Raw genomic sequence first — 25,512 nt, 5'->3', positions numbered from 1 at the left:
GGAGCCTATAGGAGCCCTTATAGGGTCTATAGGAGCCCTTATAGGATCTATAGGAGCCTATTGGGGAGGTTATACGGACTTAAGAGAGCCCGTAGAGGAGCTTATAGGGGCTTTTAGGAGGATTTATAGGGACTATAGGAGCTCCAAGGGGATATAGACACCTATAGAAAGCCATAATAGGGTTTATAGGGGTTTACAGGAGCCTGTAGGGGATCTATAGGAGCCTGTTGGAGCTCTTAGAGGGGTTATATAGATCTATAAGAACTCAGAAGGGGTTTATAGGAGCCCATATGGGAGCTTACAGGGCCGCAGGTGATCTACAGGATGCTATAGGGGGCCCATAGGGGATAGTAGGGAGGGCCCACAGGACGTATGGGGGGAGCTGTATGGATTTGTAAAGGTCTATAGAGAATCTATAGGAGTCTGTATGGGCTTTGTGAGAGCACACAAGAGATTGTAAGCATGTATAGGGGCATGTAAGGGATCTATAGATGTCTGTAAGGGATGTATAGGGGCATCTTGGAGGAACTCAATAGGGCGTTACTTTAGGTGGCCTGTAGGTTACTAGGTGGTCTATAGGGTCCCACAGAAAATTTTGGAGGGGCTATGGGGGATCTTTAGAGGGCTAGTGGGCCACCCTAGGCATCTATAGGGGCCCTGGGGGAGTGTGTAGGGCTCTATATAGCCCCTATAGACAGTATCGGGGTCACGTAGGGCTTACTGGGGGTCTATAGCGGGGCCAACAGCTGGGTCAGGGGCGGTTCTGACAGCGTGGGGGTTGAGCTATAGGGGCTCTATAGGGACCCTATATACCACCCCCCCATAGGGGCTCTCTAGGGGCTCTATAGGCCCCTCAGGCACGCGTGGGGCCGGCGGGCGGGGGGACCCAGGCGTCCGGTGGCCCCAGGCGTCCGAGCGCCCGCGGCGCTGGAATCTGCCTCCTCCCCCCCCGGCCTAATCCCGGTGACACTTTAACCAAAAGAGCCGCTTTTCGCCTTATATAAGGGGCCGGCGGCCGGGGGGACCCCGGGGCCGGGGCGTCACCCCGAGGAGGCCAGGTACCGCGGGGGGCCCGGGCGGGGGCACGCGGGGCGGCTTGGGGACGTTGAGGAGGGGCATGATGGGGACAGGGGGACGGGTTGGGGGCATCGCGGGGGGGACGCGGGGTGGGTTGGGGACACCAGGACAGGTTGGGGACATTGTGGAGGGGACGTGGGATGAGTTGGGGACATGGGGATGGGTTGGGGGCATCGCGGGGGGGACGCAGGGTGGGTTGGGGACATGGGGATGGGTTGGGGACATCACCGGGGGGATGTGGGATGGGTTGGGGACGTCAGAGAGGGGACTGGGACAGGTTGGGGACGTTGAGGAGGGGTGTGGTGGGGACGTGGGATGGGTTGGGGGCATCGCAGGGGGGATGCGGGGTGGGTTGGAGACACCAGGACAGGTTGGGGACATAGTGGAGGGGACGTGGGATGGGTTGGGGACATCAGAGAGGGGACTGGGACAGGTTGGGGACGTTGAGGAGGGGCATGGTGGGGACAGGGGGACGGGTTGGGGACATCGCGGGGGGGACGTGGGATGGGTTGGGGACATGGGGATGGGTTGGGGACATTGTGGAGGGGCCATGGGATGGGTTGGGGACATGGGGATGGGTTGGGGACATCACGGGGGGGACACGGGAAGGGTTGGGGACACAAGGTGGACATCAAGGGGTCAAGGACGTTGAGGAGGGGTCGGGGCCCAGGGGACACTGGGGACAGCTTTGGGACACCGAGGGGCGTGGGGGTGCCCTGGGGACCGGGGGACACGGGACCGGGACATGCTGGGGACATCAGAGACGGGACCCTTGACCACGGGGACACGGGAGCTGCAGCTGGCCGGATGTCCCCGTCCCTGGGGCGCCGCGCCGAGGTGGAGCACGGACAGGGACACGCTGGGAGGGGGTGGGGACATCAGGAGGGCTTGGGGACGCGTGACGCAAGTGGTGACGCCGTCCTAGTCTGCTCCATGGCCACGGTGGCCGCCGGCTCCCCTCGGCTGTGTCCCCATGTCCTGGTCCCCGTCCTCGTGTCCCCTGTCCCCACGTCCTGGTGTCTGACCTGTGTCCTCAGGGCACGCGTGTCCCATGGCCTCCTGGGTGGTCATGTCCCCTACGATGGTGTCCCCATGGGTGGTGGTGTCCCCATGGGTGGTGGTGTCCCCATGGGTGATGGTGTCCCCATGGGTGGTGGTGTCCCCCGGGGTGGTGGTGTCCCCGTGGGTGATGGTGTCCCCATGGGTTGTGGTGTCCCCAGGGGTGGTTGTCCCCAGGGGTGATGGTGTCCCCGTGGGTGTGTTGTCCCCATGCCCTGATGTCCCCGTGTCTGACGGTGTCCCTGTGGTTGACGGAGTCCCAACGGGTGATGGTCTCCCTGACGGGTGACGGTGTCCCTGGGGGTGATGGTGTCCCTCTAAATGACAGTGTCCCCATGGGTGGTGGTGTTCCTGGGGGTGGTGGTGTCCCCATTGATGATTATTCCCATGGGTTGTGGTGTCCCTGTGGGCGGTGGTGTCCCCATGCCCCGGTGTCCCCGTGGGCGATGGTCCCGCCGTGGGTCACGGCGTCCCCGCCGTGATGGATGGTTGGTTGGAAGGAAGGATGGATGGATGGATGGTTGGGAGGATGGACAGATGGAAGGAAAGATGGAAGGATGGCTGGAAGAGTGGATGGACAGCCGTGTCCCCGCGGCTGACGGGTGCCCCCCGGGGGTGACGCCGTCCCCGCGCCCCAGGATGCCGTTCGGGGCCGTGCTGGCGCAGGTCGGGGGGCTGGGACGCTTCCAGGTGCTGCAGACGGCGCTGCTGGCGGTGCCCATCCTGCTCATGGCCAGCCACAACCTGCTGCAGAACTTCACCGCCGCCGTCCCCCCCCACCGCTGCCGTCTCCCCGCCGCCGTCCCCGGTCCCGACGTCACCCCAAGCGTCCCCGATGCCACCCCGGGGCCGCCCGGAGCCGCCCCTGCTGGCCCCTCTGACGGCGCCTTGAGGTCCTCCGACGCCATCCTGAGGCCTCCCGGGGGCACGCCGGCGTCTCCTGGTGCCACCCTGAGGTCCCCCGATGGCGACCTGGGGTCCGCCGGTGGCACCCGTGTCCCCGGTGCCACCCGCATCACGCCTGATGGCACGCCGGGGTCCCCTGATGGCACGCCGGGGTCCCCTGATGGCACTCGTGTCCAGCCTGATGCCACCTTGGGGTCCTCCAACGGCACCCTGGGGCCTGCTGGTGCCACCCTGGAGTGGTCCAACGGCACCCTGGGGCCTCCCGATGCCACCCTGGGGTCCTGCTGGCGCTACGTGGCTTCGTCCCCCGCCAACGGCAGCACCGGCCCCCGGCCCACCGAGCCCTGCCAGGATGGCTGGGACTACGACCGCAGCGTCTATGTGGCCACCATCGTCACCGAGGTGGGCATGGGGAGGGGGAGGTGGGCGGGACGGAGGGTGGGAAGATGACCGCGGCATCCGCGGGGCCACCGACATCTCCAAGGCGGGGGACAGGGCGAGGGAGGGATGGAACCGTATGGAGATGGAGTCGTATGGGCTGGGTGGAGCCGTAGGGAGATGGAGCGGGGAGATGGAGCCGTATAGGGTTGGAGGGATGGAGATGGAGCCGTAGGGAGATGGAGGGGAGGAGATGGAGCCCTATAGGGTTCGGGGGATGGAGATGGAGCCATAGGGAGATGGAGGGAGGAGATGGAGCCCTATAGGGTTGGAGGGATGGAGATGGAGCCATATCGGGTTGGGGGGATGGAGATGGAGCCATATGGAGATAGAAGGTGGAGATGGAGCCGTATAGGGTTGGGGGGATGGAGATGGAGCCATATGGAGATAGAGGGTGGAGATGGAGCCCTATAGGGTTGGGGGGATGGAGATGGAGCCATATGGAGATAGAAGGTGGAGATGGAGCCGAATCGGGTCGGGGGGATGGAGATGGCGCCGTGTGGAGAAGATGGGGCTATGGGGCCGGTGCGGGGGGGACGTGCGGAACGGGTGGCTGGCGGCGAGAAGAGGGACTGAGGGGTGGCAGGAGAGGACGTATCGTCCTCACCTCGTCCCCGTCCCCGCAGTGGGACCTCGTCTGCAGCTACCGGCAGCTCCGGCAGATGGCCCAGTCCATCTACATGGCTGGGGTCCTGGTGGGCGCCCTGGTCCTGGGGGGCCTCTCGGACAGGTGAGGGCAGCAGAGACCCCTCCCCGTGCCTCAGTTTCCCCACGGGGCATTGGGCAGGCCAGCACCCGGTGGCAGCCGGTGGCACCCGGTGCCTCCCTGTTGCAGGTTTGGGCGCAAGGCCATGTTGATGTGGTCCTACCTGCAGCTGGGGGTGATGGGGACGTGCACGGCCTTCGCCCCAACTACGCGTCCTACTGCGTCTTCCGCTTCGCCGGTGGCATGGCCCTCTCCGGCTTCGGCCTCAGCATCACCTGCCTGGGTGAGGGGGCAGGGGTGAGGATGACCACGGGGACCTGGGTGGGGACAATCGGCACGGCCGCGGATGGGGCAACCCAACGGCCGTGGATGGAGACATCACCGTGGCCATCGAGAGGGACGCTGCCGTGGCCGTGGATGCAGATGTCCCCAACGACCGTGGTTGGGGACAGCGATGAGGATGGCCGGCGTGGCTGCGGGTGGGGACAATGGGGATGACCCAACGGCCGTGGACGTCCCAGTGGCCATGATGTGGATGTCACTGTGGCCGTGGAGAGGGATGCTGCCGTGGTCATGGATGTGGACATCACCGTGGCCATGGAGAGGGATATCACCGTGGCCATGGATGTGGACGTCACCGTGGCCATGATGTGGACGTCACCGTGGCCACGGAGAGGGACGTCACTGAGGCCATGGATGCAGATGTCCCCAACGGCCGTGGTTTGGGGACATCGCCCTCTCTAGGGGTGGAGACGTCCCTGTGGCTGCTGATGGACATCCTGCTGGTCAATATGGGGCATCACCATGGCCGCGGATGGGGCCCCGCGGTGCGGCTGCATCCGGACGTGGGCGGAGAGGCCACCTTCAGACGGAGGGTCCCGGAGGGGGACGCACCACGTCAGACGTCTCCCCGTGGTCCCTTGCAGTGGTGGAGTGGATCCCCACGCCCTACCGCGCCATCACCGTGGCCATCACTGGCTTCGCCTACACCCTGGGCCAGATCCTGCTGGCTGGCGTGGCCTACGCTGTCCCGCACTGGCGCTGGCTCCAGCTCACCGTCTCCCTGCCCTTCTTCGTCTTCCTCTCTACTCCTGGTAGGACGCTTGGGGTGCCTTGGGGAAGGCCATGGGGACATGTGGGGCTCTCTCCGTGCCTCAGTTTCCCCCTCGCTGACTGCAGGTGGTTGGCTGAGTCCGCCCGTTGGCTGGTGCTCTCGGGGAAGGCCGAGAGGGCCGTGAAGGTCCTGCAGCGAGTGGCCAGGATTAACAAGAGAAAGGAGGAAGGGGAGAAGATCACGGTGGAGGTATGGTGGTCCCAGGGGGCGAGGGGGGTCTTGGTTCCCCACCCCATCCCCCGCCAACCTCTCCCGATTCCGCCCATCCCAGATCCTGAGGTCCAACATGAAGGAGGAGTTGGCAGGTCTGAAATCCTCCTACACCATCTCCGACCTGGTCCGGACCCCGGTCATCCGCCACATCTTCTTCTGCCTCTCCATCGTCTGGTGGGGCCGGGGGAGTCTGGTGGGGAGGGAGGGAGGGGTGGAGAGATGGATGGATGGATGGAAGGGTGGATGATGGATGGATGGAAGGGTGGATGGATGGAAGGGTGGATGGATGGATGGGTGGATGGATGGATGGATGGAAGGGTGGATGGATGGGTGGATGGATGGAAGGGTGGATGGGTGGATGGATGGAAGGGTGGATGGATGGATGGATGGAAGGGTGGATGGATGGATGGAAGGGTGGATGGATGGATGGAAGGGTGGAAGGGTGGAAGGGTGGATGGATGGAAGGGTGGAAGGGTGGATGGAAGGGTGGATGGAAGGGTGGATGGAAGGGTGGAAGGGTGGATGGAAGGGTGGATGGATGGATGGATGGAAGGGTGGATGGATGGATGGAAGGGTGGAAGGGTGGATGGAAGGGTGGATGGATGGATGGATGGATGGATGGATGGATGGATGGATGGATGGATGGATGGAAGGGTGGTTGGATGGATGGGTGTGTGGGTTGTTGGAAGGATGGTTGGTTGGAAGGATGGATGGATGGTTGGTTGGAAGGATGGACGGATGGTTGGGAGGATGGACAGATGGAAGGAAAGATGGAAGGATGGCTGGAAGGGTGGATGGACAGATGGTTGGAGAGTTGGCCAGATGCATGGATGGGTGGATGACGGACAGCTGGACAGACAGTCGGTGAATCCAGCCGTCCAACTGTACCACAGCCCTCTTCTCCTCCCTCTGAGCTCCCTGCCCTGTCCCATGCGATGGTGACATCCCAGGGAGGTGACGCCACCTCAAGGTCCGTGCCGCTCTCTGCCCTGCTCCAGGTTCTCCATCAGTTTCTCCTACTACGGGCTGGCCATGGACCTGCAAAACTTCGGTGTCAGCATTTACCTCATCCAGGTGATTTTTGGTGCCGTTGACTTCCCGGCCAAAGTGGTGGTGACCGTCTCCCTGAGCTACATCGGCCGGCGGGTGTCACTCATGGTGGCCCTCTTCTTGGCGGGGCTGGTCATCATTGCCAACATCTTTGTCTCCACAGGTGGGTGCGACGGAGTGCTGGGGGTCTTCTGCACTGCTCTGTCCAGCCACCCACGCTCTCATCTCTCCATCCATCTCTCCATCCATCCCACCACCTGCCCATCCAGCCCCCCACTCACTCACCCACAGTACGGTTGAGGTTGGACGGGACCTCTGGAGGTCGTCTGGTCCAGCCCTCCCACTCAAGCAGGGCCACCTAGAGCTGAAGTCTATGTCCAGACGGCTTCTGAGTATCGCCAAGGATGGCGGCTCACCATCTCACCACCCACTTCTCCGTCCATCCGTCTGTCCGTCCATCCGTCCATCCTCCACGTCTCCATCCATCCATCCCGTTGCCTATCTGGCTATCCGTCTATCCATCCCTACGTCCTCCCTTCCTTCTCCTTCCCACCATCACCCCAGCCCCGAGGTGGCTCCTGCCTGAAGGCAGAGTCCACCCCGTCCCTCTCTCTGCCCCAGAGCTGCAGACGGTGCGCACGGCGCTGGCCGTCATCGGCAAGGGTTGCCTCTCCGCCTCCTTCAACTGCGTCTTCCTCTACACCACCGAGCTCTACCCCACCCCCATCAGGTAAAACCCCGTCCCCACGACCCCACGGTGGGGCAGGTCCCCCGTCACCTGCCCGTGACACCCCCAAGGTGGTCCCTGCCCCGTGTTGACCCCCCTCCGGCGCCGGCAGGCAGACCGGGCTGGGCTTTGGCAGCACCATGGCCCGAGTGGGCGGCATCGTGGCGCCGCTGGTGAAGATGATGGATGAGTACTACCCCTTCTTGCCCCCTGCCGTCTATGGGGTGGCCCCCGTGGTGGCGGCTGTGGCGGCCGGCTTCCTCCCAGAGACCCTCAACACGCCGCTGCCCGACACCATCGAGGAGGTGGAGAGCAGGTGGGTGTGTGGCAGGAGGGGGTGGATGGATGGATGATGGATGGATGGATGAGGGATGGTTGGATGATGGATGGATGATGGATGGGTGAATGATGGATGAATGGGTGGATGACGGATGGGTAGGTGGATGGATGATGGGTGGGTGGATGGATGGATGGAAGGATGGATGGATGGAAGGATGGATGGATGGAAGGATGGATGGATGGAAGGATGGATGATGGAAGGATGGATGATGGGTGGATGATGAATGGTTGGATGATGAATGGTTGGATGATGGTTGGATGATGGATGGATGGATGATGGATGGATGATGAATGGTTGGATGATGGATGGATGATGGATGGATGGATGAGTGGGTGGATGGATGGATGGATGGATGGATGATGGATGGATGGACAAACTGAAAGATGGAGGGACAGATGTATGTGTTGAGGGACAAGTGCGTGGGTGTGTTGGCAGAAGAACGAGTGACGTGAGTGGCTGAATGTCTGGACAGATGGACAGATGTATGGACATGGTGCAAGCTGGGCTGCTTCCCACCCTGTCAGTGGGTGCTGCATCCCGCCCTGCCCCACAGACCCTCCTCCTCCTCATCTTCCTCCCTCCAGGGCCAAACGGAAGAAGACGGATGACCCCAAAGAGAAGATTCCCCTCCAGCCCCAGGACAAGGCCCCACAGAAGGAGGCCTGAAGGACCATGGAGCGTGGGGGACACACACACATGCTGCGCCTGGCCACCAGCACCCACCCTGCCTGTGGGTCCCACCTCGTTTGGGGATGGGTACAAATTGGTTGCCTGCCCCACAGCTGGTGACCTCCCTGCGTGGGGCAGGAGACGTCCTCGGAGGAATAAAGCAGCTCTGCTGGGGACAGCGTCTCGGGGTGTTATCTGAGCCCACCCACGGTCACCCCCAGTAAGATGACGCCCAAGAACCCCCATGTTGGAGGTCACCTCTGATGACACCTCATAACCGTGTCCCCAAGGTCACCCCCAGTAAGATGACGCCCAAGAACCCCCATGTTGGAGGTCACCTCCGGTGACACCCCATAACCGTGTCCCCAAGGTCACCCCCAGTAAGATGACGCCCAAGAACCCCCATGTTGGAGGTCACCTCTGGTGACACCTCATAACCGTGTCCCCAAGGTCACCTCCAATAGGCCAATGCCTGAGAACCTTGTCCATGAGGTCACCTCCAACAAGGTGACGCCCAAGAACCCCCTTGTTGGAGGTCACCTCCAACGAGACAACACCCAATAAGCCCAAACCCACCCAACTCTTGTCCCGGCAGAGGGGTCCCCCAAATCTCAGAGAATGGGGGTAGGGAGAATCACGAGCACCTCCCAGATCCAGCCCCCTCCCAGCGACCCATGGGGCTGCCGCCATGACGCCCCTTCCCTGACTTCCCCCCCCCCCCACCCCGCCCTTGGTCCCACTGCCCGAGGTGGCCCTTGGCCCCATCAACCCCCTCGTTGGTCTGAACCCCATCAAAAATTAACCCCCGGCTTCCCCAGGCGGAGAAGGCGCTGACCTAAGCAGGGCCGCCTCCGTCAGCACCTTTCGCTTCCCTTTCGACCCCAAAAATCAGAACAATTTAACCCTTCGGGGCCGGCGAAGGCCATACAGGAGACCCCCTCCCCTCTCCGAGGTGCCCACCCGAACGTACCCCAAGGTGGAGGCGGTTGCTCCCGGGTGGCCCCTCTCTGAAAGCTGCCTTTTCCCCTCAAAAAAAGCAACAAATAATAATGATTAAAAAAAAAAAAGAGATTTTTTTTTTCTTCCCGCCCCAGATTGCTCTAGTTTTGCCCTATTTTGGGGGCTTTCGTTGCTGCCACAAGGAGGGGAGGCCCGTGGATTTGGCTCTGGCCACCCTTTGTTGGCGCTTGGTGGCCACCCCGGACCAGGCGCTGCCCTTGCCTGCACTTTTGCCGATGTCCTGCTGGAAAACCACCAAAAAAACCCACCCCAGATGTCAAATATTAACCCAAAACAGCCGCCGGCCGGGTTATATAGGAGACCATCCCTGGTGCTTGTGGAGTGAGGACACTGCGGAAGCGAGAGAAGCATTTTTGGGGTGAAATCCATCCCTTTTGGGGCTCTGCGAGCGTGGGGCGTGTGTGCATGGCTGTGGGGCGTTCCCGGGGGCTCACGGTGGCAGCATGGCTTTCGCCGGCCTCCTGGAGCACGTGGGGGGCATGGGACGCTTCCAGGTGGCCTCGGTGCTCCTCCTGGCCCTGCCCGTCCTCATGATGGCCAGCCACAACCTTCTGCAGAACTTCACGGCCGCCACCAGCGACCATCACTGCCGGCTTCGCTGGGAGGCCAACGCCACCGGTCTCGACCTCCAGGACCTGCTGAAGGTCTCGGTTCCTCACGGCGAGCGGTGCCGGCGCTTCGTGACACCACAGTGGTGGCTTTTGGAGGCCAACGGCTCGGCTCCCAACAGCAGCTGGCCGGAGACGGAACCCTGCCACGATGGCTGGACCTACGACCGCAGCGTCTTCACCAGCACCATCATCACTGAGGTAGGGTGGCAGCGGCCACAGCGTGGTATTTGGGGCTGGTGGCACATTTCACCCAATCCTGTGTCCGGTTTCCACCTTGAGGCACCGGCGAAGGGTCCGCTGTCATCACGACCTTGACTTCTTCCAACTGGAGCGTCTTCCCCACTCAACCCTTGGTGGAGGCACTCAACGGCGTGAGAGCTCAGGACAAGAAAGGGGGGGACGGGGGAGTTGGTGGCCATCAAGGGGGTCCAAAAGGGGCCAGATGACCCCTGGAAGGAGCTTCCAGCCATGGGAATGCTGGGAAGGACGCCAAGTGTTTATCAGCACCTTCTTGGTGTTCCCATCGGCCATCTGTCGGCTGTTGTGTTGGATCAACCCTACCGGCCGCCACGGCCAGTTTTGTGGGGCAGGAGGGAGGCCAGAGGGGACCCTTCCCCGATCTCTGTCCCACCCCACGCCCTCGTCCCTTGGCAGTGGGACCTGGTGTGCGGCTCCCGGGGTCTGAAGCAGTTGGCCCAGTCGCTCTACATGTCTGGCGTCTTGGTGGGCGGCATCGTCTTTGGGGGCCTCTCGGACAGGTGAGGGGGGGACACCCCGTCCCCGTGGGGAGGTGGAGCAGCGTCGTGGGGGTTGTCTCACCCCCTCTTCCTCCTCCTCGCCGCCCAGGTTCGGCCGCCGGTCGCTGCTCACCTGGTGCTACCTTCAGATGGGCACCATGGGGACGTGCTCCTCCTTCGCCCCCACTTTCACCGTCTACTGCCTCTTCCGCTTCCTCACGGGCATGGCCTTCTCCGGCATCGTCCTCAACAGCGTCTCCCTCTGTACGTGGCCACCACCAGCCCCACGGAACCGGCCCTGGGGGACGCTCCTGGGCTGCTCCGTGTCATTGCGTGTCTCCGCAGCTTTGGAGTGGATGCCCACTCGCACCCGGGCGCTCGTGGGGACCTTCATGGGTTACTGCTACACCGCCGGGCAGTTCCTGCTGGCCGGGATCGCCTACGCCGTCCCTGACTGGCGCTGGCTGCAGCTCACCGTGTCGCTGCCCTTCTTCTGCTTCTTCCTCTACTCGTGGTGAGGAGGAGGAGGAGGAGGAACGGCGGCGTGGCTGGTGGGATGGATGCAGGGATGGACAGATGGAGGGAGGGAGGGTTGCACGGGTGGGTGGGTAGAAGGGAAGGTGGGTGTGAAGATGGATGGACGGATGAATAGAAGGTGTGGGGGTGGGTGGAGGGTTGGGTGGATGGAGGGTTGGGTGGATGGATGGATGGATGGATGGATGGAGGGATGGATGGATGGATGGATGGATGGATGGATGGAGGGTTGGATGGATGGATGGAGGGTTGGATGGATGGATGGAGGGTTGGATGGATGGAGGGATGGAGGGTTGGATGGATGGAGGGATGGAGGGTTGGATGGATGGATGGAGGGTTGGATGGATGGAGGGATGGAGGGTTGGAGGGATGGAGGGTTGGGTGGAGGGATGGAGGGTTGGGTGGATGGAGGGTTGGGTGGATGGAGGGTTGGGTGGATGGAGGGTTGGATGGATGGAAGGTTGGGTGGATGGAGGGTTGGGTGGATGGAGGGTTGGGTGGATGGGTGGAAGCATGGAGAGATGACCAGAGGGACGGCAGGGTCAGTGGGTGGTGGGATGATCCTTGGGATCTGCCCCCGTCTGCCCCGCAGGTGGTTAACAGAGTCAGCTCGCTGGCTGGTCATGGTGGGGAAGTCCCACCAAGCCCTGAAGGAGCTCCAGAAAGTGGCCAGGATCAATGGGAAGAAGGAGGAAGGGGACAAGCTTGACATAGAAGTAAAAGGCTCTGGCCGGGACCACTGGGGCATCTCCGAGGTGTTTTATGGTGGGGGGGAGAAGTGACCCCACTCTCCTGGCCCTCATGTAGAGGGCCAACAGTGGGTTTCCCCTACACCCATCTTTCCAACCCCTTAAACAACCGTCCATTGCCGTAGACAACTGTCCATCCATCACCATCTGCATCCAGCCATCCACCCTTTCCCTTCTACAACTGTCCATCTCCGTCATCTCTACCATCTCCACCTCCACCATCTCCATCTCCACCATCTCCACCTCCACCATCCCCATCTCTACCTCCACCATCTCCATCCCCTCCACCACCTCCATCTCCAACTCCATCTCCACCATCTCCACCTCCACCATCTCCATCTCCACCATCTCCACCTCCACCATCCCATCTCTACCTCCACCATCTCCATCCCCTCCACCACCTCCATCTCCAACTCCATCTCCACCATCTCCACCTCCACCATCTCCATCTCCACCTCCATCTCCACCATCTCCACCTCCACCGTCTCCATCACCTCCACCACCTCCATCTCCGTCTCCATCATCTCCATCTCCACCACCTCCGTCCCCCATCTCCATCCATCTGACCATCTGTTTGTCCGTCCCTCCGTCCTTCCTCCCACCCACCTCCCCAAGGCTTAAGCCCCCCCGCCCCAGCTCCATCCTGGTTCCCCTCTCTGCTCCTCCCACCCCTGGGTCCCCGGCGAGAAGAGGGACCACAGGGCCCTGTCCCCACCCCAGGGCCCCGCCTCTCCCTCTAGGCCTTGAGGTCCTACATGCAGAAGGAGATGGTTTCCTCGAAGAGCCGCCACACGGTAGCTGATCTGGTCCGGACGCCCGTCGTGCGCCGCATCTCTTGCTGCCTCTGCTTCGTGTGGTACGCCCGGCAGTGGTGGGGGGTTGTCCATCCGTCCCCCCAGGTGTTGATCCAGCCATCCCGCTGCCTGCCCCTCCACCCATCCCCAAGCGCCCACCTTGGCTGGGTCCTTATCGGAAAGGGAAACTGAGTCACAGTGCGGGACTTTGTCAAGAGAGGTCTCTTGGCCCACACGCGCTCCAGAAAGGGGGACAGACCTCCTGGCTGGATCCCGCAGGCCAGGGGATGGTGTGTGACCCCCACATCCCACCCTGCACCTCCCCACTGGTGACATTTGGCCCCCCCCACACCTCTTCTTGGCCTAGGTTCTCTACCAGCTTCGCCTACTACGGGCTGGCCATGGACCTGCAAAACTTTGACTTCAACATCTACGTGATCCAGCTCGTCTTTGGGGCCGTGGACATCCCGGCCAAGCTGGTCTCCATCCTCACCATCACCTTCGTGGGGCGACGTTTCACCCAGTCCCTTGCCCTCATCCTGGCTGGCTTGGCCATCTTGGCCAACATCTTGGTGCCACGAGGTGAGGGCGCGGGGCGGTGGCAGTGGTGTCCCCTTCATCTCCAGCACAAAAGGCACCACGTGGGAGGGACAAAACAAACTCAAACCATTAACACAACTCCCAGGTTTTAGCTTTTGATGGGTGATTTGCCTGAAATCCTGGTCTTTGGGGTCTCCTCCCTCCATCACTCGCCGTCAACCCAACCCAACTCCAACTAGTGACACCAAAGCGTGTCCCAGATGTCCTGTCCTCCTCCCCACAGACCTGCGGACGCTCCGGACAGCCCTGGCCGTCTTTGGGAAGGGTTGCTTGGCCGCATCCTTCAACTGCGTCTTCCTCTACACGGGTGAGCTCTACCCCACCGTTATTCGGTAAGGAGTCGGGGGCAGGTTGCGGGAGGTGACGGGGTGGCCGTGACCACGCAGGCTGGTCCCTCAAGGCCTCTCGGTGTCCCACAGGCAGACGGGCATGGGGTTGGCCAACACCATGGCCCGTCTGGGCAGCATCACGGCCCCCTTGGTGAAGATGGCGGGTGAGGTCTTCCCCGCGTTGCCCTTCATCATCTACGGGGCAGCCCCCGTGGTGTCGGGGCTGGTGGCCATCTTCCTGCCAGAGACACGGGACACGGCCCTGCCTGAGACCGTGGAGGAGGTGGAGGGCAGGTGGGAGTGGTGGGACGAGGTGGGGGACAGAGGGATGGTGGTGGGGAGGGGTGGTGGGAGAGAAGGATTGGTTGGGCATGGAGGTGGATGGGTGGAGGAAGGGTTGTGTGTAGTGATGGATGGATGGATGGACGGTTGGATGGGTGGATGGAGGATGGTTGTGTGTGGTGACGGATGGACAGACGGATGTCTCCGATGGCGGCTGGGTGGGTGTCAGGGGGTCAGGAGGGGGAACAGCAGCATGAAAACCCACCTGGGCCCCCAAAACCTCGCTCTGCCCCCAGGGCCCAGCCCCGGAAGGACGAAGCCCAACATCTCCAGGTCCCACTTCAGCCCAGCGGCACCACGGGGCCCTGCTAGTGCCGACCCCCCTGGGGGTCCCCCCCGGCCCCCCCAGACCTCAACGTACCCAACGGACGAAGCAACAGCAGCGGGGTTGGGGGGTGCATCCCCTCGCCCCCGGAAGACCGCGGCCACCCCCTCGCGCGGCTGAGGAGGGGACCCAGGCGCCCCCCTCTCCGCGCAGGGCCGGGGGGTGGTGTCCCCCCAAACTGCCGCTTCACAGGACAGTGGGTTTTGGGGTTTTGTTTTTGGGTTTTTTGTTTGTTTTCTTCTGTGCTGGAATAAAAACAATAAAAGCAAAAATCGTCTGAAACGCGGCCGGCGGGAGGGCGGGGGTGGGGGGGTGGGGGGGGTTGTTTTCCCACGGCCGCGGGGGGTCCCGCGCAGCTTGGCCGTCCCGCCCCAAAGGCAAATATGGGACCCAGCGGGGCGCTGCGGCCTCGGCACCGCGTCCCCCCTCCGCTGTCCCCTCCTCCCCGCCGCTTGCGCCCGAGCCGCAAGGGAGGGAGGGTCACACTCCAGAGCGGGGAGGGCCCCGGGACCCCCAGGACCCACGTGTCTGGGTGCCCAGGGACCCCCAGGACCACGTGTCCGGGTGCCCAGGGACAACCACGACCACGTGTCCGGGTGCCCAGGGATCCCCAGGACCCACGTGTCTGGGTGCCCAGGGACCCCCAGGACCCACGTGTCCAGGTGCCCAGGGATCCCCAGGACCCACGTGTCCGGGTGCCCTGGGAACCCAGGACCCAGGGACCCCCAGGACCCACATGTTGGTGTGCCCAGGGATCCCAAGGACCCAGGGACCCCGAGATCCATCCACCCGACACCCACCGCACCCTCCTTTCCGACCACCCATCCAGCGAGGAGCCGGGTGTCCTGCCCCCCGAGCTGCCCCCCAAGTCCCTTGGTCGCTGCCCCTTCCTGCCTACGCTCCACTGCCTCCCGCTGCCCTCCTGCCCCGGGGTCCAAGGGGCTCACAGGGATCCGGTTCAGGGCCCCCGAGGACTTTGCCCCATGGAATCATCCACCATGGATGGCGAAAACAAGCCGGGGGTGGTTTTGGGGGTCCCCATCCACCTGGGGTCGGGGATTTCCTCGGTGAGGAAGAGGATGGAAAGGATGGGATGGCCCCCGGGAGCCATCGGGCATCCCTGGCTCGGGGCTGGCATGGCCAGCACCCGCGTTTCCGCCTGACGATCGTCTCCACTGACCCGTGGTGGGACCTGGTCCTGCTGGAGTCAAACGTTAACTGGGACCGGGGGTGGCTTTAAATAGGAGCGGGGACAGGGACGGGGACGGGGACAGGGCTGTGGCCATGGGCAGCCGCAGGGCCGAGGGGTGGTAGCTGCCGGCAGACGGCTCCGGGGAGCGGGATTTAGTGCTGGGAGAGTCCGGGTGAGAGCTGGAGCGACGGACACGTGAGTGGATCAATAGAGAGATCGAGGCGTTGATCGGGGGAGAGAGGCCAACGGGCTGGTCAAGAGAAAAGCTCAAGAGATTGGTCAATAGAGAGAAAGACTGATCAATAGATTATGGGTCAAGAGATTGATCAATAGAGAGAAAGACTGATCAATAGATTATAGGTCAAGAGATTGATCAATAGAGAGATTCAGATTGATACATTGATCAATAGAAAGATTATACGTCAACAGGTTGAGATTAAAGCTCAACAGACTGATCAATAAAGATTGATCAATGGAAAGATTATAGGTCAATAGATTGATCGATAATGAGATTAAAGCTGATAGATTGATCAATAGAGACCAATAGACCAGTCAATAGATAGCTTAAGATCATTAGGTTGATCAATAGATTATAGGTCAATAGGTTGATCAGTAAATAATGAGATTAAAGGTCAATATATCAATCAGTAGAAAAACTCTAGACCAAAAGACTGGTCGATAGAGAGATTAAGATACACTGATCGATAGAAAGATTATAAACCAATAGATTGATCAATAGAGAGACGGATTATTAGATTGATCGTGATTTGATAGATTCATCAGGAGAAAAACACAGACCAATAGAGTGATCAATGAATAGATTATGGATCAGTTTATTGGTAACAGAGATACACAGACCATCAGATGGATCAATAGAGACGCTGTAGAACAATAGACCGATCAATAAATTGATCAACAGAAACATAGAGACCAATAAACTAATAAATAAATAGAGAGGTTATGGACTAATTGATGATCAGCACGTTAGAGGTAATAGAGATCTAAAGATCAATAATTTATCGATAGGGAAAGAGCTTGCTGGATTGATCAACAGGGAGACCCATAGATCAATCAATAGAGGGGGAGATCAATAGATTGATCACTAGGCCTATGGAGATTAGCAGATAAATCAATTGATTGACAGGGTGAGGAGTCAATAGATGGGCCGGGGGGGCGGATCCGCCAGCTGGCTGAGGGTTGGCGTGGACGCCAGAGAAATCCATCGATCGATTGATCAATTGATTGACGGAGGGGTGAGGGAGGGCTGGAGAAAGAGAGAGTGGGAGGGGCAGAGGAAGGGAGGGACGGAGGGATGGACGGACAGACAGCGGGTGGCCGGGGAGACCGAGCCGGAGACCGAGCGAGCGGCAGAGAGAGGGAGAGGAGGAGTAGAACAGCAGGTAGGGATCGATTGATCGCGAGGGAGGGACCCCTGGGGGGAGCGGTAGGACAGAAGGGAGAGAGGATCGATTGATCGATTGACCGATCAACCAATAACGCGAGGGGAGGGAGGAGAAGGGAGAGCGGCAAGGGGCAAGAAGTAACTAATCAATGATTGATGGGTCACTGGAGACTGAGATTGATAGGATGATAGGTAGAGTGATCAATTGGATCGATAGATCGATAGATTGATCGATAGATCAATAGATGGATTGATAGATCAACAGATTGACAGAGGTACTGACTGACTGACAGATCACTCCGATAGATCAATCGAGACCGACAGATTGATAGTGCCGCTGAGGGATCGATAGAGCGACCGGCAGATCGATAGACTGACAGATCAATTGATTGATGGGGGCACTGATAGATCGATAGCGCACCCAACAGATCAATAGATCAAGAGAAAGCCTGACAGACCGGTACGTCGATAGACCAGCTGACAGACCTGTAGAGAGACCGGTAGATGGATGGACGGATCAATCGATAGATCAATAGACCCTATTGATAAACCGACAGAGAGACCGATCAATGGATTGATATTGATCAACAGATGATCAACAGAGGCTCCTTGGTTCCCTCCTCAGTCCCTCGATCCCTCCCCATCCCTCGTCACCTCTCCGTCGCTTGGCCCCGCCACCCGTTCGTCATCCTTGGCCACACCCAGTCCTGTCCCTCGGCCAATCCCGCTCTTCTCCCTCCACTGTCCCCGCCCCTTTGCTGCTCCTCGGACCTTCCTCTGCTGCGTCCCTTGGCCAACCCTCGGCCAACCCTTGGCCATCCCTCAGCCACCCGTTGGCCAACCCTCGGCCATCCCTCAGCCACCCGTTGGCCAACCCTCGGCCATCCCTCAGCCACCCGTTGGCCAACCCTCGGCCATCCCTTGGCCACCCCTCAGCCACCCGTTGGCCAACCCTCGGCCATCCCTCGGCCACCCCTCGGCCAACCCTCGGCCCATCCTTGGGTCCACCCACTCACTGACCATCCAAACCACCCTCAGCCATTCCTCGGCCGTCCCTTGGTCGTCCCTCGGCCAATCCTTACATCCATCCGTTAAAGGACCATCCAAACTACCCTCGGCCGTTCCTCGGCCGTCCCTTGGCCATCCCTTGGCCAAGTCTTAGATCCATCCATTAAAGGACCATCCAATCCGCCCACCCCGTGGCCGTTCCTCATCCATCCCTTGGCCCATCCTCTGATCCAACCCCCACTCCTTCCTCCAAACCACCCCTCGGCCCTTCCTTGGCCTTTCCCAGCCCATTCCTTGGCCCGTCCAACCTCTTCTCTTCCTCCCACCCCCCAGCTGACCTGGGCTACCCCCCCAGCTCCATCCCTCGTCCCGCCATGACCTTCGTGGAGCTGCTGGCCCGCCTGGGCGGGATGGGCCGCTTCCAGGTGACCTACGTGGCCGCCCTGGCCATTCCACTGCTCATGCTGGCCAGCCACAACCTTCTGCAGAACTTCACCGCCGGCATCCCCGAGCACCACTGCCGGCCTCGGCCCATGGCCAATGACAGCGCCGGGGATGTCCCTCTCCTCGTCTCCATCCCCTCGGACAGCCGCCACCGCCTGCAGCGCTGCCGCCGCTACGTGGAACCCCAGTGGCACCTCTTGGAGGTCAACGGCACGCTCAACGGCACGGCCAACGGGGCGGCCACCGAGCCTTGCCGCGACGGCTGGACCTACCACGACGGCGTCTTCGCTCACACCATCGTTACGGAGGTGAGGGGTGCCCCACAGCCCCCCCGGCGGGATGGGGGGGACCTGGGTGTCCGGGTGGTGACCCCCACATCCTCTCCTGCTGGCAGTGGGACCTGGTGTGTGAGTCCAAGAGGTTGAGGCAGGTGGCCCAATCCATCTACATGGCCGGGATCCTCCTGGGCTCTGGCCTCTTCGGGGTCCTCTCCGACAAGTGCGTGAGCACCCCGGGGCTGTACTGGGATGAACTGGGAGCGGGGAAAGGGGAGGGGTACGCCCAGGGATGTCCTCTCCTCCCTCTGGCTCCTGATGTCCCAGTGTCCCTGGTGCCCCTGGGGTGGGTCTGTCCCAGTATAGTTTGTCCCAGCGTCCCCACTGCCCCCAAGTCACTCATCCCAGTATTCCCAGTGCCCGTATTCCCCATCCCAGTGTCCCACATGCCTCACGTCCCCATCCCAGTGCCCACATCCCCATCCCAGTGGCCCCAGCACCCCACATCCCCCCATCCCACCACCCCCAGCGCCTCATCCCCCTGTCCCAGCGCCCCATATCAGCATCCCAGCGCCCCCAGTACCCCACGTCTCGTCCCACCCCCCATCCCAGTGCTCCCAGCGCTGTGTCCCGGCAGGTTCGGGCGCCGGGCGCTGCTGACCTGGTGCTACCTGCAGCTGGGGGTGACGGGGGCCGGCACCGCGGCCGCCCCCACCTTCACCGTCTACTGTCTCTGCCGCTTCCTGGCGGGCCTGGCCATGGCGGGGGTCTCGCTCAACTCGGCCTCCCTCTGTGAGCGGGGCGCCCCGGGGTCCGCGCTCGCTCCCGCCCACCCTGCCCCACGGGGAGCACCCGGCGACCCGGGCTCCCACCCCACTGCCATCGACCCACGGGAGGGACCCGGGGGCCAACCCCACCATCATTGACCCACGGGAGGGACCCGGGGGCCAACTCCACAGCCACTGACCCACGGGAGGGACCCGGGGGCCAACCCCATTGCCACTGACCCACGGGAGGGACCCGGGGGCCAACCCCACCATCATTGACCCACGGGAGGGACCCGGGGGCCAACTCCACAGCCACTGACCCACGGGAGGGACCCGGGGGCCAACCCCATTGCCACTGACCCACGGGAGGGACCCGGGGGCCAACCCCACTGCCATCGACCCACGGGAGGGACCTGGGGGCCAACCCCATTGCCATCGACCCACGGGAGGGACCTGGGGGCCAACCCCATTGCCACTGACCCACGGGAGGGACCCGGGGGCCAACTCCACAGCCATTGACCCACGGGAGGGACCCGGGGGCCAACCCCATTGCCATCGACCCACGGGAGGGACCTGGGGGCCAACCCCATTGCCACTGACCCACGGGAGGGACCCGGGGGCCAACCCCATTGCCACTGACCCACGGGAGGGACCCACAGGCCCATGCTTGGCTCTACCACCATTGACCTTTGGGAAGGCTCCAGGCATCCGGTCTCCAACCCCACCACCCCCACCCCACGGGCAGGACCCAGATATCCCTCTTCAGCCCTATCCCATGGGATGGGCCCCCCCATCCCCGCAGGCATGGAGTGGATCCCGACGGAAGCGCGTGCCGTGGTGGGCACCATCAACGGCTACTGCTACACCTTGGGGCAGTTCGTGCTGGCGGCCGCGGCCTTCGGCCTCCCTCGCTGGCGCTGGCTCCAGCTCGTCGTCTCCCTCCCCTTCTTCCTCTTCTTCCTCTACTCCTGGTACGGGGAACCCCGGCGTCAGGGCGGCCGCCCACCCCCGTCCTCCTGGGTTGCGTGGGGAGGCGGATGCCGGGGTGCCTGGAATCCATGGGGGGTGGTGGTGGGAGGTGTAGGGTGGGAGCAGGGACCCCCCCCCGACACCTGGGTCCCCCCCAAAACGCCTCTTCCCCCCCCAAGGCTGTTCGTGGAGTCAGCCCGGTGGCAGGTGATTTCGGGGAGACCCGACCTGGCGCTGAAGGGGCTCCGCAAAGTCGCCCGCGTCAACGGGAGGAAGGAGGAGGGGGACAAACTCAGTGAGGAGGTGATGGGGGGCTGCCTGGAGCTCCTCCAGATCCCCCGATCCCCCCCAGATCCCCTCCCCGTTCCCTTGTATCCTCTCCTACAGCCCCATAACCCCCCAGATGCCCCCCAGATCCCACTGGATCCCTCAAAATCCTTCCAGAACCCATTCGTTCTGCCTTAGATCCCCCCATTTCCCCCAGACCCCCTTCGACCCCTCCTAGATACTTCTGACCTCCTCTAGATCACCTGGATTCCTCCCCACATCCTGTGTCCCTCCTAGATCTCCCTACTCCCCTGATCCTTTCAGGTCACTTGGATCCCCCCGAGACCCCTAGTATCCCTCCAACTCCCCTCTGATCCCACCTAGATCCCTCCAATCACCTCCAGATCGCCTGGACCCCTCCCGAGATTCCCCACTACCTCTTCTAGATGCCACCCACCCCACTAGCTCCACCCAGGTCCCCGTTACACCTCCTAGATCCCTCCTAGATCCACCCCATCCCCTGGATCCCCTCTTGGACCCCTCCTAGATCCCTCCCATCCCCTGGATCCCCTCTTGGACCCCTTGGATCCCTCCTAAATCCCTTTCATCCCCTGGATGCCCACCTTGGATCCCTCCTAGGTCCCTCTTAGATCCACCCCATCCCCTGGATCCCCTCTTGGACCCTTCTAGATCCCCCCTATCCCCTGGATCCCCTCTTGGACCCTTCTAGATCCCCCCTATCCCCTGGATCCCCTCTTGGACCCCTCTTAGATCCACCCCATCCCCTGGATCCCCTCTTGGACCCTTCTAGATCCCCCCTATCCCCTGGATCCCCTCTTGGACCCCTCCTAGATCCCCCCTATCCCCTGGATCCCCTCTTGGATCCCTTGGACCCCTCCTAGATCCCCCCCATGCCCTGGATCCCCCCCTTCGATCCCTCCAAGATCTCCCCAGATCCCCCTTCCCGCAGGCGCTGCAGGCGCTGGTGCGCCGGGAGCCGCCGCTGCCGGGGGGGGCTGTGGCCGCCCTGGTCCGCACCCCGGGGATGAGGACGGTCTCCTGTGGCGTCTCCTTCGTCTGGCAAGTGGGGCCATTTTGGGGTCAAAATGCACCTTTTTGGGGTCAAATCCCACCTCACTGGAGTCAAATCCCACCTCACTGGGGTCAAATCCCACCTCACTGGGGTCAAACCCCACCTTTTTGGGGTCAAATCCCACCTCACTGGGGTCAAACCCCACCTTTTTGGGGTCAAATCCCACCTCACTGGGGTCAAACCCCACCTTTTTGGGGTCAAATCCCACCTCACTGGGGTCAAATCCCACCTCACTGGGGTCAAATCCCACCTCATTGGCGTCAAACCCTACTTCATTGGGGTCAAAACCCACCTTATTGGGGCCAAACCCCACCTCATTGAGGTCAAACCCCACCTCATTGGTCCCCGCTTGGCCACGACTGGTGGGTTTTGTGTTGAAACGTTGGGTTTTGGGGCAGGTTCTCCACCAGCTTCGCCTACTACGGGCTGGCCATGGATCTGCAGGGCTTCGGGGTGGACATCTACCTGAGCCAGCTGGTCTTCGGGGCTGTGGACATCCCGGCCAAGCTGGCCTCGGTGCTGGCCATCAGCTGCGTGGGGCGGCGGGTGGCCCAGGGTGGCTCCTTGGCGCTCGCCGGCATTTGCATCCTCGCCAACATCATCGTGCCGATGGGTGGGTGCCGGGAGGGAGGGAGGGAGGACAGCAGGGTGGAGGATGGACAATGGAACACTATGGGATGGAGGACAATGGGATAGAGGGATGGAGGACAATGGGGTGGAGGATGGGCAGATGGAGGACAATGGGATGGAGGATGATAGGATGGAGGACAGACAGATGGAAGACAATGGGATGGAGGGATGGAGGACAATGGGATGGAGGACAGGAAGACAGACAGATGGAAGACTATGGGATGGAGGGATGGAGGACAATGGGATGGAGGACAGGAGGACAGACAGATGGAAGACAATGGGATGGAGGGATGGAGGACAATGGGATGGAGGACAGGAAGACAGACAGATGGAAGACAATAGGATGGAGGGACGGAGGACAATGGGATGGAGGACAGGAGGACAGACAGATGGAAGACAATGGGATGGAGGACAATGGGATGGAGGACAATGGGATGGAAGAAAGACAATGGGATGGAAGAAAGACAATGGGATGGAAGACAGGAGGACAGACAGATGGAAGACAATGGGATGGAGGACAATGGGATGGAGGAAGAAGAGGTAGAAAGGTGGAGAGAAGTTGGAGGGCCCGAGGCTGGAGGATGATGGGCTGGAGGGACAGAGGGTGGAAGGATGGCTGGAGGTTGGAGGGCTGGAGGGAAGAGGGGGGACGCAGAGGGGTGGGGGGACGCCGGGGTGCGCGGGGGGGACAGCGGTGGAGGATGGCAGGACGTTGTGGGGATGGTCGGGAGGAAGGAGGACCCTCAGCGGGTCGCCGGGGAGCCGTCGGGGGGCCGGAGGTGCGAGACCTCCCGTCCCCGTCCCCAGAGCTGCAGCCGCTGCGCATGGCCTTGGCCGTCATCGGGAAGGGCGCCTTGGCTGCCTCCTTCAACTGCGCCTACATCTTCTCCGGGGAGCTCTTCCCCACCGTCATCAGGTGGGTGGCCATCCCCCGCGGGGGGTGCTGGCACCGCAGGCCCCCCCCCCCCCTCGGTCCGGCCCCCCACTCATCCGTCTGCCAACCCACTTACCGAGTCGTCCTCCACCCACCCACCACCAACCCCTCCATCCCTCAACTCCTCCGTACTTCCAACCACCCCCACCCCTCCATTCCTCAGCCCCCAATCCATCCAACCCTCCTCACCATCCATCCAACATCAACCCCTCCAGCCATCCAACCACCTCTTCATCCACTCATCCACTATCCATCCATCCATCCTCAAGCTCTCCATCCCTCAACTCTCCAACCAACCATCCCTCAACCCTCCATCCAACCATCCCTGAACCCGCCATCCATCCATCAAGCCCTTCATCCCTCAACCTTCCATCCCTCCATCCATCCATCCTCAAGCTCTCCCTCAACCCTCCATCCATCCATCAAGCCCTCCATCCCTCAACCTTCCATCCATCCATCCAAGCCCTCCATCCCTCAACCCTCCATCCATCCATCCAAGGCCTCCATCCCTCAACCCTCCATCCCTCAACCTTCCATCCATCCATCCAAGCCCTCCATCCCTCAACCCTCCATCCATCCACCCACCATCAAGCCCTCCATCCCTCAACCCTCCAACCATCCATCCATCCACCCACCACCAAGCCCTCCATCCCTCAACCCTCCAACCATCCATCCATCCATCCGTCCATCCACCATCAAGCCCTCCATCCCTCAACTCCTCCACCCGTCCAACCACCTCTCCGTCCGTCCATCCGCTCCCTATCCCCGGCGCAGGCAGACGGGGATGGGCCTGGGGGGCACCATGGCCCGCGTGGGGGGGATGGTGGCCCCGCTGGTGCGCATGGCGGCTGACGTCACCCCGGCGCTGCCCCTCGTCATCTATGGGGCCGCCCCCATCATCTCGGCCATCGCCACCTGCTTCCTGCCCGAGACCCGCAACGTGCCCCTGCCCGAGACCGTCAAGGACGTCGAGAGACGGTGAGGGGCCGCCCCGTGCGGTGGCCTTGGCCCCCTTTTTCTCCCCGACCCTCGCGGGGTGGACACAAGGTGGGGGATGTCCCCATATTAGGGCACGATCCCTTTCTGGGAGGAACCCAGGAGGTTTTGGGGTGGGAAGGGTTGAAGGTCTTGGGGTGGGGAGGACCAAGGGTTTTGGGGAGGGGGAGGTGAAGGTTTCGAGGTGGGAAGAGCTGAAGGTTTTGGGGTTGGGGACAAGCATTTTGGGGTGGGAAGAGCCAACGGTCTCGGGGTGAGACCCCAAAGGTTTTGGGGTGAGAAGAGCCAAAATTTTGAGGTCGGCAAGGGACAAAGGTTGTGGGTTGGGGACAAGGACTGTGGGGTTGGGAAGGGTTGAAGGCTTTGGGGTGAGGAGGGATGAAGGTTTTGGGGGAGAACTGGAGGTTTTGGGGGAGAACTGGAGGTTTTGGGGTGAGGAGGGATGAAGGTTTTGGGGGAGAGCTGGAGGTTTTGGGGGAGAGCTGGAGGTTTTGGGGTTTCTCTTCACAGAGCGGGTCACCTCAAGGAGGAGGAGGTCACTGTCCCCCTGAGTGCCACCAAGGCCAAGGCCGGCGTCTGAGGGGGGAAGAGGACGGGCATCGGGGACCCCCGGGTCTCATTGGGCCAGTGGGGATGGGACCCCGGGGGATGACACGTCCCCCCCACCCCACGCTCGACACCCCCCACCCGGACGCTATTTATTGAATCCCAATAAAACCTCATCGCAACGTTGGTGCTCAGAATCGAGCGCTTCCCCCCCGGGGACCCTCCCCAGGGACCCCAGGCGTTGGGGGACCCCCACCCTAAGCCCCCCACCCCCAAAAGGAGGGTAACGAGGATTCATTTCCTCTATATATTACCCGGACGCCGGGGTCCTGGCTCTCGAGCTCCGGCCTTTGCCCCAATTCGGGCGATTTAGCTGCAAAATAAATCTGCAAAGGGATTAATTCTCACGTCAAGCCGAGGTCAGCGAGTGGCAAAAGCCCCGAACGGGGCAGATTTCACCCCAAAAAACAGGGTAGCACAACCTCACTATCAGCCCTCAGAGAAGCCACATCCAAGCAGCTACGTTGGGTTTATTCACCCCAAAGAAGAGGGCGGCAGAACCACAGCAGCAGCCCTCGGAAAAGCCACATCCGAGCTCCTAAATAGGCAGTTTTTACCCCAAACCCAGGCACCTCTCAAGACACCAGTG

The 25,512-nt window shown here is 61.8% G+C and overlaps 2 protein-coding genes across 2 annotated transcripts; both read left to right on the top strand.

Annotated features, from left to right (window-relative positions):
* Positions 1–2,775: 2,775 nt before the first annotated feature.
* LOC309415005 (uncharacterized protein) lies at positions 2,776–14,327 on the top strand (the record flags this gene model as incomplete). Its single annotated transcript, XM_082012390.1, is given in 21 exon segments — positions 2,776–3,444; positions 4,107–4,210; positions 4,316–4,383; positions 4,386–4,469; positions 5,113–5,265; positions 5,268–5,280; positions 5,366–5,489; positions 5,572–5,687; positions 6,512–6,726; positions 7,185–7,293; positions 7,403–7,606; positions 9,762–10,128; positions 10,585–10,688; positions 10,777–10,931; positions 11,013–11,181; positions 11,794–11,917; positions 12,691–12,806; positions 13,112–13,326; positions 13,568–13,676; positions 13,764–13,967; positions 14,252–14,327. Coding segments are annotated over 21 exon segments (3,498 nt in total).
* Positions 14,328–18,029: 3,702 nt separating this feature from the next.
* On the top strand, positions 18,030–24,303 carry LOC309415026 (solute carrier family 22 member 6-B-like; the record flags this gene model as incomplete). The annotated part of the gene is made up of 9 exons (XM_082012413.1): positions 18,030–18,694; positions 18,781–18,884; positions 19,299–19,453; positions 20,231–20,399; positions 20,577–20,700; positions 21,635–21,744; positions 22,156–22,370; positions 23,195–23,303; positions 24,096–24,303. The coding sequence occupies exons 1-9, from the start codon at positions 18,317–18,319 to the stop codon at positions 24,301–24,303; spliced, it is 1,572 nt and encodes a 523-aa protein (XP_081868539.1). The 5' UTR covers positions 18,030–18,316.
* Positions 24,304–25,512: the final 1,209 nt, after the last annotated feature.

This window comes from Phaethon aethereus, assembly GCF_964289735.1.
Source record: "Phaethon aethereus genome assembly, chromosome: 37".
NCBI lineage: Eukaryota > Metazoa > Chordata > Aves > Phaethontiformes > Phaethontidae > Phaethon > Phaethon aethereus.
The sequence above is the reverse complement of the archived record's forward strand: the minus strand, read 5'-3'. Positions and strand labels throughout refer to the sequence as shown.